Source organism: Diuraphis noxia, unplaced genomic scaffold (genome assembly GCF_037042655.1).
Source record: "Diuraphis noxia isolate RWA-SAM2 unplaced genomic scaffold, SU_Dnox_SAM2 contig0003, whole genome shotgun sequence".
Lineage (NCBI taxonomy): Eukaryota > Metazoa > Arthropoda > Insecta > Hemiptera > Aphididae > Diuraphis > Diuraphis noxia.
Window position 1 is genome coordinate 62116328 of NW_028301713.1, and position 15216 is coordinate 62131543.

The 15216-nt window shown below is 26.3% G+C and overlaps 1 protein-coding gene across 1 annotated transcript in view; it reads left to right on the forward strand.

Annotated features, from left to right (window-relative positions):
* Window positions 1-15216, forward strand: part of LOC107163607 (lachesin-like) — a 97053-nt gene that overhangs the window by 45697 nt on the left and 36140 nt on the right. The window contains exon 2 of the mRNA XM_089224674.1: window positions 285-388. Within this exon, the coding sequence (XP_089080800.1) occupies window positions 285-388 (104 nt within the window). The remainder of the gene's footprint in view (window positions 1-284; window positions 389-15216) is intronic.

A 15216-nucleotide genomic window follows, 5' to 3' on the forward strand; every position in this document is an offset into this window, starting at 1 on the left:
CGGTTCGTAGTAATAAACGAGTGTTCTACCTTTCTCCAATCGTGTATAAGCGATTTTACAGTAATACGCACCCTTATAGGTATACTAATACACGAATACGCGCTCTCACAAGACCCTATTAGCTAATTAAAGTCACTTTACTACGAATCCTTTGTATAAGTACCGTCCAAAATCACAAATTTCTCCAAATATTGTTTATTGCGTTTTTCGTGACTGTAGAGTTACAGGTGCCTTTTATAAATATATCGTATATCATGTACCTACATACATTTTTATTGTTTCAGACTCCAGACGACCGTGGTTCCCGGAACCGGTACCGAACGTGACTGTTATCGTGGGCAAGGACGCCCTGCTCACCTGCGTGGTTCAGGACTTACACCATTTCAAGGTAAATTGCAGAGACAATTCATGCTATAAATTACAATATTATACATACTATTACATTCCAATAAATAAATGAATGTTATACAGAGTAAATCACTCTGTATTATAGGTATGTACGTTCAAACACATTTTGTTTCTTAAATAATGATTTGACACAAATTTCAAATTTCAGAATTATTGAATAGTTAAAGATCATATTTTCAAAAACTTACACTCATATCACATTATATTAATCTTGAAATGTATTTTTTAAATGATATTCACAATTTTTTCCTGTAAATTATTAATCCGATAATTGTTAGGACAATTTTGATATTTTTCAATTGGAATTCAAAAGAGTTATTTGTAACTGTAATAGAATACACATATTATAGGCATCCAATTTATGCATATTTGTTTTTTGATTCCTTATAATAGCATGAATAATGCGTGCAGAACACTGCTTTCCTGTGCAATTTAATTGTGTTAATAAATAATTATTATTTTATGAGTTTTACGTTTCAAGCCGTATGTAACATCATTAATTTCATAATATTACACATGGTTGAGGTGTATATTGAAATTATATATAATTACGGTGATATTATTTTAACTGTAAAAAATGTTCGGTAATTTTATTTCTTAAAAACATTTCATCAATTAGTGCAGATAATTATACAATATAAATTGATTTTTTTTTTATTGATCTTCTAGAAATAAAAGTATTTTGGTACAATTATTTCAGAAACTCATTTTTATAAAATAAACAGACTATTTTATAAGAAATACATTTAACGACGTATTGACACAGTAATGTATAATATGATTAAAATAAAGAACGTACCCCTAAATAGTTTTCATTATGACGTATTTCCTACTTCAGTACAATAAAATATAACATTATTGGTATATTTTTAGTCTTAATAATTTCGGTTCTCGTTCTATAAGTAACATTATAGTACTTACAAATCACATTGAAACCTAAATTCTAATCGATTGACATATTTACGTTCTAGTTATTAAAGTTCCACTGAATATGCATATTATAATATCATATTACAATTTATTATTATGTTACACATTTCTTTATATTTGGTTTTTCGAAATTAATCAATTTCAGGAATCAGTTTCTTTTTGAGAATCATTTAATTTCGTATATGTTTTTCGCGAACACATTAACCAATGGATTCCCCCCCACCACCAAAAAAATCAAAATAAAAAAAAAATCGGGTAAGTCGTGAATGTCGCTCTGCTGTACAGTAGGTTACTGTAATGAGAATGACTAATGGATGGAATTAAATTTGAATCCAATGATAAAATATCATTATATACGAAAAACGGTTCTGAGCGGAGACGGTTTATCTGTTTAGGATATATATAGATTAATAAAAATTTTAAAATCTTAGATTTAAAAAGAAAATACTTTTATGAATTTCTAGCATAAAATAATTTACGAATTTTCGTGATTTTTACATGATATGTTGTCAAAATTCAAACATTGAATGCTTATAAAAAAAATTGTGACTATAAAATTCTTTTATTTTGCAACTGCTATTGTAAAAATATGTTAGAAGCCTTGTATTTAATTTTCAAATCTTGTTAGTAAACAGCTTAAAACAAATCTAAATATTTTGAAAATTATATCAAATATGTATATAAAACGCCTATATAAACATTCAGTAAAAATGTCAAGGTCATTTGTTTTAGAGTTACACCTAAATAAGAAAATCGCTAAATGAGAAATCTAGTGAAAATCCAATGTTGTAAAAATTTAAATTTCAAACGCTCATAAAAACTTAATTTGACTCTCTGGTGGAAATTTTTTATGATAAAAATTAACAAACTTAAAAAGAATCTTGTATTCCATTTTCAAATCTTAGATTTTCAAATAAAATTTTTATGAACTTCTAGCTAAATCTAATTAGCGACTTTTCGTGATTTTTACGTATTTTGTCAAAATTCAAACTTAGAATGCTTATAAAAAAAAATTGTGACTGAATTATTTTTATTTTTCAACTCCTAATGTAACAATATGTTAGGAACCTTGTATTAAATTTTCAAGCTACCCAACAAATACATTTTGATCGATATTAATTTTAAAAAAACTAATAATGATCGAAAATTGCATATGCCTATAAATAGTTCAACTTAAGTCGAAAATTGCATGGTGGATACTTATATAAACATTCGGTAAAAATGTCATGTATCTATGGTCATTTGTTTTAAAATTACATCAAAAACCAAAATTTTGTCGAAAACTGATTGTGCGTAAAATTTCCGGTTTTTACACACTTTTCTTAAGGTTGCTCTCACATCTGTTTGTCTATTTGTTTGTCTGTAATCAAATCTTTCGCACTCGATTTGAGGCACTTTTTGTCGATGAAAAATTCTGAAAATTGGTATAGACCTTGGTCTTGGATGACAATACAATAATCCGTTGTCATTTTGTGACACGGACCTCCAGGTAGGCGATGACGGGTGTGCAAAGTCATCTCCGAGAAAGTAAATGTACGAAGGGTTTCTCTGGGTCAAGGCGGGTTAACTTAACCATTACTAAATTATGAACTCCCGGCATCTAAATTACTAAAATATTTAATATAATAATATTATATTATAATATTGTCCATTAAATATATATATACCTAGCTAGTACATACACAGATATATACTATTATGGACTCCAACTGGGTAACTATGACGGTGAAATAAATAAATAAATAAATAAAGTTTTCCGGTTTTCATAAATTTTATGAATGACTCAGAAACATTGGTTAATACAATGTCACCACATTGGTAACCGATTTTTACAAAACAGTTAGCATATGAAGAGTTTTACATCAATGGTCGACGCTCTCAAGTAGGTACTTGGGCATTCTCAAAATTATCTTGAAACAAATCAAAAAGTTGGTGATATAGATTCTTATAAAAAATTTTTTTTTAATTAACGGGAAAGACATCCTGTAACGTTGACGCTTTGGATGAAATCGAATAATGAGACAACATAGTCCCAATATCTTGGAAGCAATTGTAAATGAAGGACAATAAATTATAAGTACTGTAAAATAACAAAATATATTATACACATAATGATCCCATAATGAAATTTTTTATATAAAAAAATTTCAATTTGTTGTGTCAAACAAAATAAATGTCTTGTCATTTCACGACCACATAAACTTATTTATTCATTAATAAATCATAATCATCCGTAGTTTGATTCGTTTTATTAAATATAAGAAATTTGTTTCATAAATATTTTTTAAACGTTTAGTAAAAAAATTTACTTTCAACTAAAAGGGAGAAAATAATAAAATTAAAAATAGTTTTTTTTTTAAAACACACTTTCCTATAAAAACATAATATTTAAAAAAATATAAATATATATATTAAATTGAACAAAAAAATATTTTAAAAATTGCACAAAAATACAAAAATAATTTTCTGTACTTAAAAATAACGAAAAATTTAAAAGTGGTGCATAATACAAAACATTTAAAACCGAGCTAAGTCTCACATACACTTCTTTGTTCAAACCTGTTTATAAGATAGTGATTGGGAGTATATGTCAAGTGTAAGAGCACCACACGCTTTTAAATTTTTCATTATTTTTAAGTACAGAAAATTATTTTTGTATTTTTAGTGCAATTTTTAAAATATTTTTTAGTTTAATTTAATATATATATTTATATTTTTTTAAATATGTTTTTATAGGAAAGTGTGTTTTAAAAAAAAATTTATTTTTTATTTTCCCTTAATTTTTAGTTTGTTTATTCGGATTATTTAGAATAATATTGAGAACATTTTACTTTTGACCCCCCCCCCCCACACAAAAAAAAAGTACCGACTAGATTCACTTTCTGATCGAACGACGTACTGATGTCGAAAATCGAAGCACTTTTACTGTTCCAAAACGTGATGACAGACACAAAAAAAAAACAATAAAATAAAAAAACACACATCATGGTAAAATATCAATTCATTCATCTAAAATAAATAAAAAATAAAATAATTTACTCAAAACCATGTTGTTGGTTGTGTAAAATATAAGAATATCAAACATATTGAATCCATTTATTTATTTTCATAGCTCAAGCGGTGTTATAGAGTTGTCACTTGTTTTTAAATCATTTTTTTTTTTTTTATCAAAAATTTAATTTATATTAGTACTAGGAAGTTAAAAGAGCATTTCATAATATACAATATTATTTAATAATATTTCGTCCAGTCGAAACATAATTCTTTATAATACACAATAATAATATTAGCTGTTACGCTCAGAAATATATTTTTATTTTTTTAATTGAATAATTAATAATTTGATCAACTAATAAGATTTGAAATGCACATTGAACGATTGAGTTAACTCATTTTAAATATATGAACATTGAACAGTATTTTTATTGGAATTTCAGTATTTCAATCCTATAGTTTTTTTTACTCAAATCGATTTTAGTTACAGAGAAATAATTGCAAATGCAATTTTCATTTAAAACGATATCCCCACAAAATAAAGCCTACAGCAAAAACATCGCTAACGAGGTATTACTTTATTTTAATATTTGATCAAATTAACAATCCTATCCGGTCTCATAAATATTCTTTTTTTTCCAATGCTATTCGTTCAAATGCATGGATTTTTCCCTCGTTATTCATTTTTTCCCCTTGTTTATTTTTGCTATTGGTTTAGAACGTTTCACAAACAACTCAGAAACAATTAAATACTTAAATGAATTGTTCTTGGTACGGGATATAAGCCTTTATTTTCAGACTTAAAATATTTAATTAGGTACGTCTCTTGTAAAATAAAAACTACTTTCAATGTTTTACATATTATTATTATTATTACAAGAATAATTTATGACTAGTCTGCTCATGTATGTAAACAATCATTTATTGATTATTCTTTATACAGTCTAAGTTCTGTACAGTTACTTAAGTTTTAATTATATATAAATTACTCAGTTATAAATAAATAAAATAATACTTAAAGTAAATAACGGTAATATAATAAATGCTTGCAACCAGTAAAATTATTTTACAAAAAAAAAGTTATTCTGTTATTAAACAATAATAATCATTAATAATTCTACGTTACATTGTTTATCATATGGTTTAACATAATGAATGTATTATAAACGCTTTCATTCGATAATATACACATAATATGGCTATCGTTTAGTTTCTTACTTTATAAATGTTTTAGGAATTTTCTTATAGCTTTTTATTCCATTTTTTATGACTTTCAGTACTTCAATTTCCTTCATTGAAATTAATCGTATATTTACAGGAAATAAAATTATTATAATATTATTTAAGTACGACAATTCATAATCTCAAAGTTATATTTTAACAAAAAAAAAAAAACAAATGTCTTACTAACAACAACCCTTTTTACTGTTTATAATATTTTTTTGTGTTTAAATATTTTTACAGTTATATAGATTTAAAAAAAAAAAGTAAATTGTATGGACTTTTATTTATCTGATTTTGAGACATTTCAACAAAAAATTTCGAAGCTGTGAATACAAAATAGCAATCATGACTGTGGTTTTAACGTATTTAGTATTTACTTATAAGTAGTTATAATAAGTTAACTTATAAGATATTAAATGATAAAATACTATACACTTTGATTATCGATTTAGTTGTTTTCAAATCAAACGCAAATCACATCAAACAAATTTAACATATGTGTGTGGCTATTATATGGTACGGTTATTATATTATTTTATTTCAATAATATTTTTTAAATATGAATGTTTAATTTATATATATATATACATATTAATTTTTTTATATATAAATACCAGCTAGTTCAAAACTTTATTTTCTTAATTTTGCATGTAGAAAACATACAACACAATTGTTGTAATTTATTTATTTTGAATATTATGTGCTTATCAAAGACGATACTTTATATTTTCGGTGGGCGATTTAAGAACACACGTTTCGGTATATTTAATGACAAGACCAGTCTTGTAATAAACGAGTGGAAACTCAAAGAAACTTTTTTCCTTTAGAATGAAAATTAAATTTCAAAGGGTTTTAGTACAAAACACAGTTGCTTTAATATTAGGTTAAATTTTTTCCTTGTAAACTTGCGTTAAAAACCATCATGGTTTTGAAACATATTATAATGTTAAGTAGGTACATTCCTCTCGTAGTTTTAATACATTTAATTTTTACGAATTCGTTGTATAAAACAAGTACAAAGACCTCAATTGTACATTATTTCATACATTGTTTAACACGTTATAATATAATATAAATATATTTTTTAATTTTTCTCAAAGATATGTTTAAATGCGCATTACCATTTTATTTCGCCAATTAAATTAATAACAAAAACATATAATACAGCACATTAAAACTAAACTAATCAAATAACATACCTACACCGTAAATTGTACCTATCTAATACTTTATTTTTGAGTACATTGAATCACAGCTAGCGTGTACCTACTTACGAATGAAAATATAGTTTTCGAAAGAAAAGAAACGGAAGTAGTGAAAGTTAATTTGTAAATAACGAAAGAATAAAGGATTTGACGGCGTTAATAGTACCCAGACATAAGAAAATCAATAAAGGCGTTAGCTTTAAAGTCATCGAACAATTTAGACAAACATAACGCATTATATTTTCTGTAATGACGTCTCTTCACAAACCATGGTCTGAATGGACTACTTGTAATGATTTTCCATAGGTAAGCCAAATCTGTAGTCATCTGTAGTTGACCAACGCCATGGTTATCTGTGTGTACCTGTATTACGGGCAAAGTAGATAGATTATTGAGCAATGTATACATTGCCCAGTTATTGTCTAATATGTACTGTCTATTTTGATATGCAAAATTATACATTTCCCGGAGTATATGGAATTGCCTAGGAAGCGGTTTTTTGACAATGTAAACCAATATTTTAGATAATTAAATTTAAAAACCTAAAATAATTTTTTATTATTTTATTTTGAACAATATATTATTATTAAATATTACTTAAGTATTAATTATTATTAATTTACACATTTATTTGTACATTATTAGAATACAATTTTGAATTCAATTTTTTCTGCTACCTTACATTTAATTTTTAATTTTTATTGATAGGTACATTATAAACTGGTTACAACTATATTATGTGCGTTCGAATATTCATTCGGTGGTTTCTGTTTTATAATTATTTATTTGAATTTGAATAATAAATTAAAATACCAAAGTAATATGTATTACCTATCCATTTATACTAAATTAAAATTAAATGCACGATTCAACTGATAGCATAACTCCAAGAACATAATGAAGATAACTTCAAGCTCTATATTATACTAAATAAAAAAAAATGTTTTTGATTTTAAAGGTTTAATCATTTTTTTTTTTATGATTATTTCATTCAATTTGCTTACATTTGTAACCTACGATTGATTGTTCTAACGGTAGGTACCTAGTTATTTTATTATTTTCTAAAAATAATTTTTTCTTTTATCAAATAATTTACCTACTTTTATAATTATTTTCAGTACACATAAATATTATAGACGCTTTTAAATCTTTTTATAATTTATGAACTATTTGCATTTAAAATACTAATGATTTTAACCCAATGTCAGTACTATATCCAAACATTGGTTGTTATGGGCTGAATTTTATTTAAGGATATAAGGATCGATTTTTCATGCAATAGAAAAATTTTAGACCTCCACTATATTATTTAGCTTTATTTCTGTAACCAAGTGTCAAGTACCTATATATTTTACATCTTGATTGGTCTTTTCAATGAATTTTTAATTTTGTGAATGTCTAGGTTTTCGGTGTACAAATTTTAAATCTTTCCATATCCTACATAATTTGTGTATTATTTTGTTCATGTATTCTTAGACAATGTCACTTTGTAGTATCGCGGAGACAGCGAATTTCGTGGGAAACATCAATAATAATATAATTAGCATATAATATCTGGCACGTTTATGAGTTATTGGACTAAGCAACCAAATTTTATTAAATAGTCTTGATATATTAATATAAATGTATAGTTTTCATCAAGTTGTACCTGAACATCTATTAGATTAGTATTTAACATCTAAAATTAATTTCATTAGAGATTATTCGTTTTACAACAGGAACTTTCTTTGTCGTAAATAATAGTGCTCTATTTTGATCAGATATCCATTCTCTTGTAATATTTTTATATTTGTTATTAATCCCATATTAAATTCCATACTGTTTCGTCACCAATATGACAAATATTAATTATTTATATATGTGATATAAATATCACAGGAACAATATTCGTTTTTCCATTTTAGATAATATTGTTATTAGTTAATTACGTTATATTTCTATGTATATTTTAAATAACAATAAAATTATCAATCTATCTAAAAGATATTATTTGTTAACAAATCCTTTATGATAATAATTAAGAATTATTAGAGAACGATTTTTTCTACTTTCTGGAATATTTTTTATAGTTAAGTTGCACATTCAATGAACGTTTATTATTTAAACCTTCAGATTTGTTGATTCTAATGATTGATAAAAAATTATTTTTATCGGTTTCTGTTGTTGATAAAAAAAAAAAAAAAGGTATTTTAATTTTAGGTAGGTAATTTAATTTTATAGGTAGAATTTAGAACTGTATAATATTATGATTCATTAAGAATAACTTACACTAAAACAACTTAAATAGCTTGGTTCGAATACATTATGATTGCCATAGCCCATAATATTAGATTTATAACGACTTCATACTTGACCCGCGCGTATTATTGTTAATCGTTAGGATGTTTAAATTTAAAATTATATGAAGGTACAATCACAGAATAGATGAAATTTCATCTATTCTGTGGTACAATAAAGTGCTCAATCAATATAGTACGGCATATAAATGCGGTGGACATAAATCCCGTTCCCCATTTATTATTTACGTGTTTTATTTTTATAATAAACATTATGATAATCTAATAACAGTGGTATCTAGTCAATATATTATCGTATAGAAAACGGCATCGTGAAAGAAAACGTGTTTACATTCTTATGGGAAACTGAAGGTTGAAAATTAACTGTCAACAAAGTTTCATGTTGTCCCAAATGGTAGTGTAACACGACATAAATGTTAGATTTGTTTTGTACAGTTGAATTTATATATTACGCTCTATGTGGATTTAAACTAACGTAAAAATAGTGGGGCTATAGAGTTTTCATCATGCAACCACTTTAAATTAGTGAATTCCCAAGTGCGCTTAAATAGTGTGGGTAATAGTGGGTATATCATATATATGTTACGGTAAATGTGGAATACAATGCAATATACGCGATTCTCGGGAAATTTGAGCCGCGAATGCGTACAAATTTTTTTTGTGCAATATATTATTTTAAATTTGTAATTTCTTACAAATATATTATAATATTGATAGTAAAATAAAAAATTGAATTTATTTATTTATTATTAACTATAATTTTATTAATACCTACTATTTATTATATTCTGATTATTTTTAAAACATTGATAATTAATTTTATTATAATATTATATAATGAATATTGTATAGCAATCATAATAATTATGATAATATTATATAATATAATAATATAAGCACACAATGCCATAAGAAATAATAATAAATAAACGATTTATTGTATTGATTATTTAGTAACGTATTAATGTCTGTGCACAAGTTTTTGTTTTTACATGATTTACCAGATTGGCACTTAGAATCACAAAGTTTGTGTGATTTCCTAAACGTTTACTTATTTTTCAAAGCTGCGTGGTGCGTATAAGTGCATCTATCACCCAAAAATATTAGGTATATAATTAATACAGTTTGTAGTTGTTACAATAGTTTTTAATTATTTTTGAAATATTATACAAGTTTTATATTTTAATTTTAAAACAATTTATGCTATAAAAATACGTTTATAAATAACATAAGGTAAATGAATAATATTCTGAACGTAAAATTTAATGTCTTACATTTATAAGACAGAGAAACACACGTACATCGTTCTCTTAACATGATAAATATATATTTTACTAGCAGATATTCGTGCACTTGGTTACCCGTTAATAATACCCACTCTATTATTCTATATAATTCAAAAGTGGTGGTTAATTTGTTGTTTATACCCAACTAGTCATGATCAAAACTTCCCATAACGAATTCCCGTGTATTTACTCTGTTCTAATCTCCATTAAAGATTTTTAACATTGTCGTATAAAATAATATAAAATAAAATTACATTTTATCATAGTAATTTATAGTTTTTAGCTTTGTAAAGGTGAAACAGTTTTTAAAATTATTTATTTCTTATTCATGCATACTAAATTGTGTATCCTATACTAACCATAAAATACACACAAATATATCATTTAATATTATTATTGTTTTTATAAAAAAAACTCAAATTTTCAATAAAAAAATTAAGGACAACTTATCGAGATAAAATATAGCCTATGAAACTCACAGGAAATGTGGCTTTTTATTGGTGAAAGAATTTTCGAAACCAGTTCAGTAATTCCAGAGATTACCCACAACAACGTCGACTAACTATGTCTTGACTACTGTCCTCTTTATGTAATATAGATAATAAGCAATTTAAAACTGTAAAATGCTAACACTGTGATTATGCCTTTAGCTTTCCCTCCTCCCCGTACAAATGGGTCTAGTGACGTCCTTGCACTTTCCATGGTGGGTAGAGAGAGTAGACAGACTAATTAATATTGTAATACTTGCTAATAACCTCTGTCCCACCTTACTATTCTAAAAACCATGTTTTAATTGCGTGTCTTTCATGAAAATCTAACTAACTCAAGTGGACGTCAATTATTATTAGGTCGTAATTCGTAACGAATGAAGCAACTGTGTGAAATAACCACAACTAAAATTAATCAGTATGTAGTTTATTATCATTTTGTCATTATTATATTCATTTTTTATACAAAATATATACCTTTGTTAATTTATTACGCTGATTAATTTAGTTTATTTTCCATAAAGCGATATAACTTAAACATAGACTACGCGGCATCTATGGCCATTTTCGTTTCAACTCAAGTACATACCTATATAGTTAATATGTATATAATATATACACTGTATAATAATACTTTATATTATAATTGTTTGTCTACGTGGTATAAACCACACAGATAATATTATGAAATCAGACGATGCCAGTCCAAGAATGTAAACAAACATTATACAGAATTTCATAGGTTAATGATAAGCTATGTTCTATATGGACATATGGTACAAAGAAAAATAATCTATTAATTTAAACTTTTTATGAATTTGTGTCTGTTTATTTTATATACTACATTTAATATAAGTTATCTGTGATTTGAGTCACATCCTGTTCTGTAATAAAATTAAAAAATAAAAAATAAATTTTTTTTTTTTTAAATGCTTTTCTTCTTTTAATATTCTACTCAATACATGAACTAAAAAGTTGAAAATAAACTTACTTTTAAAACAATTTCTTAATGAAACTTCAAGGTTATCAAGATATTACTAAAAATCTAAAATGTATCTAAAATGTATTCGTTGCAAAATTTTTAAAACTTGTGAATTACAAAAAACGAAAAGCATGGGGCACTTATGATAACTCCTATGTAAAGTCACTCTTCAACTGAATCATTAGATAAACTTTATGATAAGTATTTTAAAGATTATTTATCATACTTCCAATTTTGTAAGAGATATTCTTGACTTATAGGAGCCCCATGCGTTTTTTGTAATTCACAAATTTTAAAAATTTTGCAACAAATACATTTTAGATACACTTTTAGTAATATCTTGATAACCTTGAAGTTTCATTAAGAAATTGTTTTAAAAGTAAGTTAATTTTCAACTTTTTAGTTCATGTATTAAGTAGAATTAAGAAAAGCATGTTTTAAAAAAAAAAAATTTTTTTTTTATTTTCTACTTTTTAGTGATAATAATAAATTAGAAACAAAGGATTTTTTGAAAGCATAGTTTTTTTTATTGACGGTGCATTCTAATATGCATAGCATAAATAGTATAAATTAGCTTATTAAATTTTTTTTTCATAGTAAGTAAATATGTAAGACTATATTAAAATTATTTCATTTTTCTCATTCTTTCCATTTCTACAGCGGCACGTTGTAAATATTGTTCATGTTCCGCTTGCTTCCGGGCTTCTTTCTGAGGAGGTGTTTCTGCGTCCTGTTGTTAAATCCTGTTTTCGCGTTGTTGTTAAAGGCGCTTATTTTTCATTGATGGCGTTTCTTTAGCTCTTAAATTTGTTTGGGCTTGACGATTTTTGTCTAATCTTGCCCGTTTAGCTTTTGAGCCCTCGTTAGCCTTCTTTTCTTGATACTTTAGACGAGCTCCTTCAAGGCGCCTTTTTCGTTGAGTTGCAGTCTCTTTATTTCTCATGTTTAAAGAATTAATAAAGGGTGTTTCATAAAGAACGCAGTTTTTAATTTTAAATAATTTTATTATTTTTTTATTTTTAATTGTATAGCGCTCCATGACGACAAATACACAAATTTACTATTACTAAGCAAAATCACTAAAAACCTCAACGTTCATAGATGACAGAAATAAAAAGAATAGTGCCACCAATCTAATAATTAAATTTTTTCAAGAATTGACAACGGGGTCATGTATTGTCACCGACCCTAGACCTCCATACACAATTTGAGCCTCCTAGGTCATGTAGAAGTGATTTAAATTGAACTCGCAAGATTTGATGACAACAGAAATGAATGAAACATTGTGAGTTAAAGAAAAGCATGTAAAAAGATAATGTTTTGTAAGAATAAGCCGAATAATCTATATATATAAAAATGGAGACAAAAATGTATAACATTTCATCAATTGAGAACGGCTGAACCGATTTTGCTCACTCTTTTTTTGTTTAGGTCGTAATTTCCAGGAGAAGGTTCTTACGAATGAAAAATTTGAGAAAGTTATCGGGTTAGAGAAATATGATGAGGGTGTGATGAAATTAAAGTGGCGCCATCTGCCCAGTAAAAAATAAAATAAATAATATTAATATATTTTGGTAGTCGAAGGCAACCACCTGTACTGGTAGGTATCAGGCTACACCTGAGTCCCAGCTATGAAACATAACATTTTAATCTCAGGATACCAACAATGTTTGCACAGTAGTACAACAGTAAATATTTTCTATAATATTTATGCAACGTGCGACTAATAGCGTTCGGTTGGGAGTATTTATTTTTTTAAAACCTATTTTCATCCACTCTTATAACATATTTATATAACAATATCGTCGTGTCCCACTTTATGAAGAATATTATATATTGATATGCGTGTCACACAACCAATATTGTTGATCGATATATTTTCTCATTCACTATAGACGCGCACCTTCCACAATAATAATATGATATTTAATCCACTGTAAGGGGTTTCAAATTATATATTTTTGTCATAATCCCGAGAGGTGATGACGATGTGCGGGGATGAAAAAACGCGTGTATCTGCATCCAGCCAGCACTTCGTTGCACCAGCTGGACGGATCGACAAACACCTCATGACAAACAGCGCTTCTCAGCATCACTCTACTTACATATTAATACTGTTATAGGTGCTTTTTTTTATCTTTCCGATCGTGCAGACTAGGGTGAATTAACGAACAAAACGTGACCCGATAGCTGGATAGCTGTCAAGTATAATATTGTAAAAGCCGTTTGATGATTAACTGCGCTATTATATTATGGAGGTGAATTTACCACACATGAGCTAGAACCTGGGGTTTTCCACATCCAATTCGTGCCATCATATTTTTACATTATCTTAAAATATCGAATTGTCAAAGAGAACAATTATATTTTAAACTTCATACTGTATTATACAATCTTCATCCGTAACAAATTATTTTCAATGATTATTAAGTCTAAAAATTAACAAAGTTTTTTGGCGTTCGGTTTTGAAATTTTTGTTTTGGTCTATGCAAAACATCAACGAAAAAAAACGATAGTGTAACAAATTTCAGTTAAAAACCATTAAGTTCTACGGATAGAATTTTTTAGTTGTTAATATATTTTTTCACTTAGTTAGAACTTATTAATTGTTCTAATTTAAATTTATATGTATTGAGACACGACATTTGGTTAAATAAAATAAGACGAATCTTTTATATTGAACCTATAAGATAATAATGTAAAACTATTATTTTACAGAACTATATATTTTATGGATCAATGTACAATAATTGATTGTAGATACTGTATTGTATATGATTATTATAATGGTCAACAGCATAAAATATTACAATTTTAATATTACTAAATTATTTAACATGTAGATTGTAGTTATTAGTTTTTTTTTTTTACAAGATATTTACAATCTGTTCAAAAGCACAATAAGCAAATTTGATAATAGATTATAATATAAAATGAGTAATATGACGGAAGAAGCCACCCATTGATGGCACTTCCTATTTTGCATATTTAGTTAGGAGGATTTATTATAAGCTAGGTTTCATGTGATTAACAAGTCACCACAGTAGTTCCGTTTAAGACGTCTAGTTATTTGTTTTTATATTATTTTAACACTTTAACAGTTAATAGCCAAAATGTTCTATTTAGATAAAACTAATAAATTTGTGAATCTTATTTACTCTATAATTCGCAACATACATGGTTATTTCTTAAGTTGAATATTATAGAGCACTGATAGTAACAATTGTATATAAATATTAGATAACTGGAAAAATCAATTTAACACCTTTTGGGTTCAGTGCCTTGATTGTTCGACAGGATTGGTTCTTATTGCGACGTCCTCTTAATGAGTGCGCAAAACGGCTATGTCATACCTAGTACACAATCAACAATAATATTCAATGGCCATTTTTTTTTTTCTAG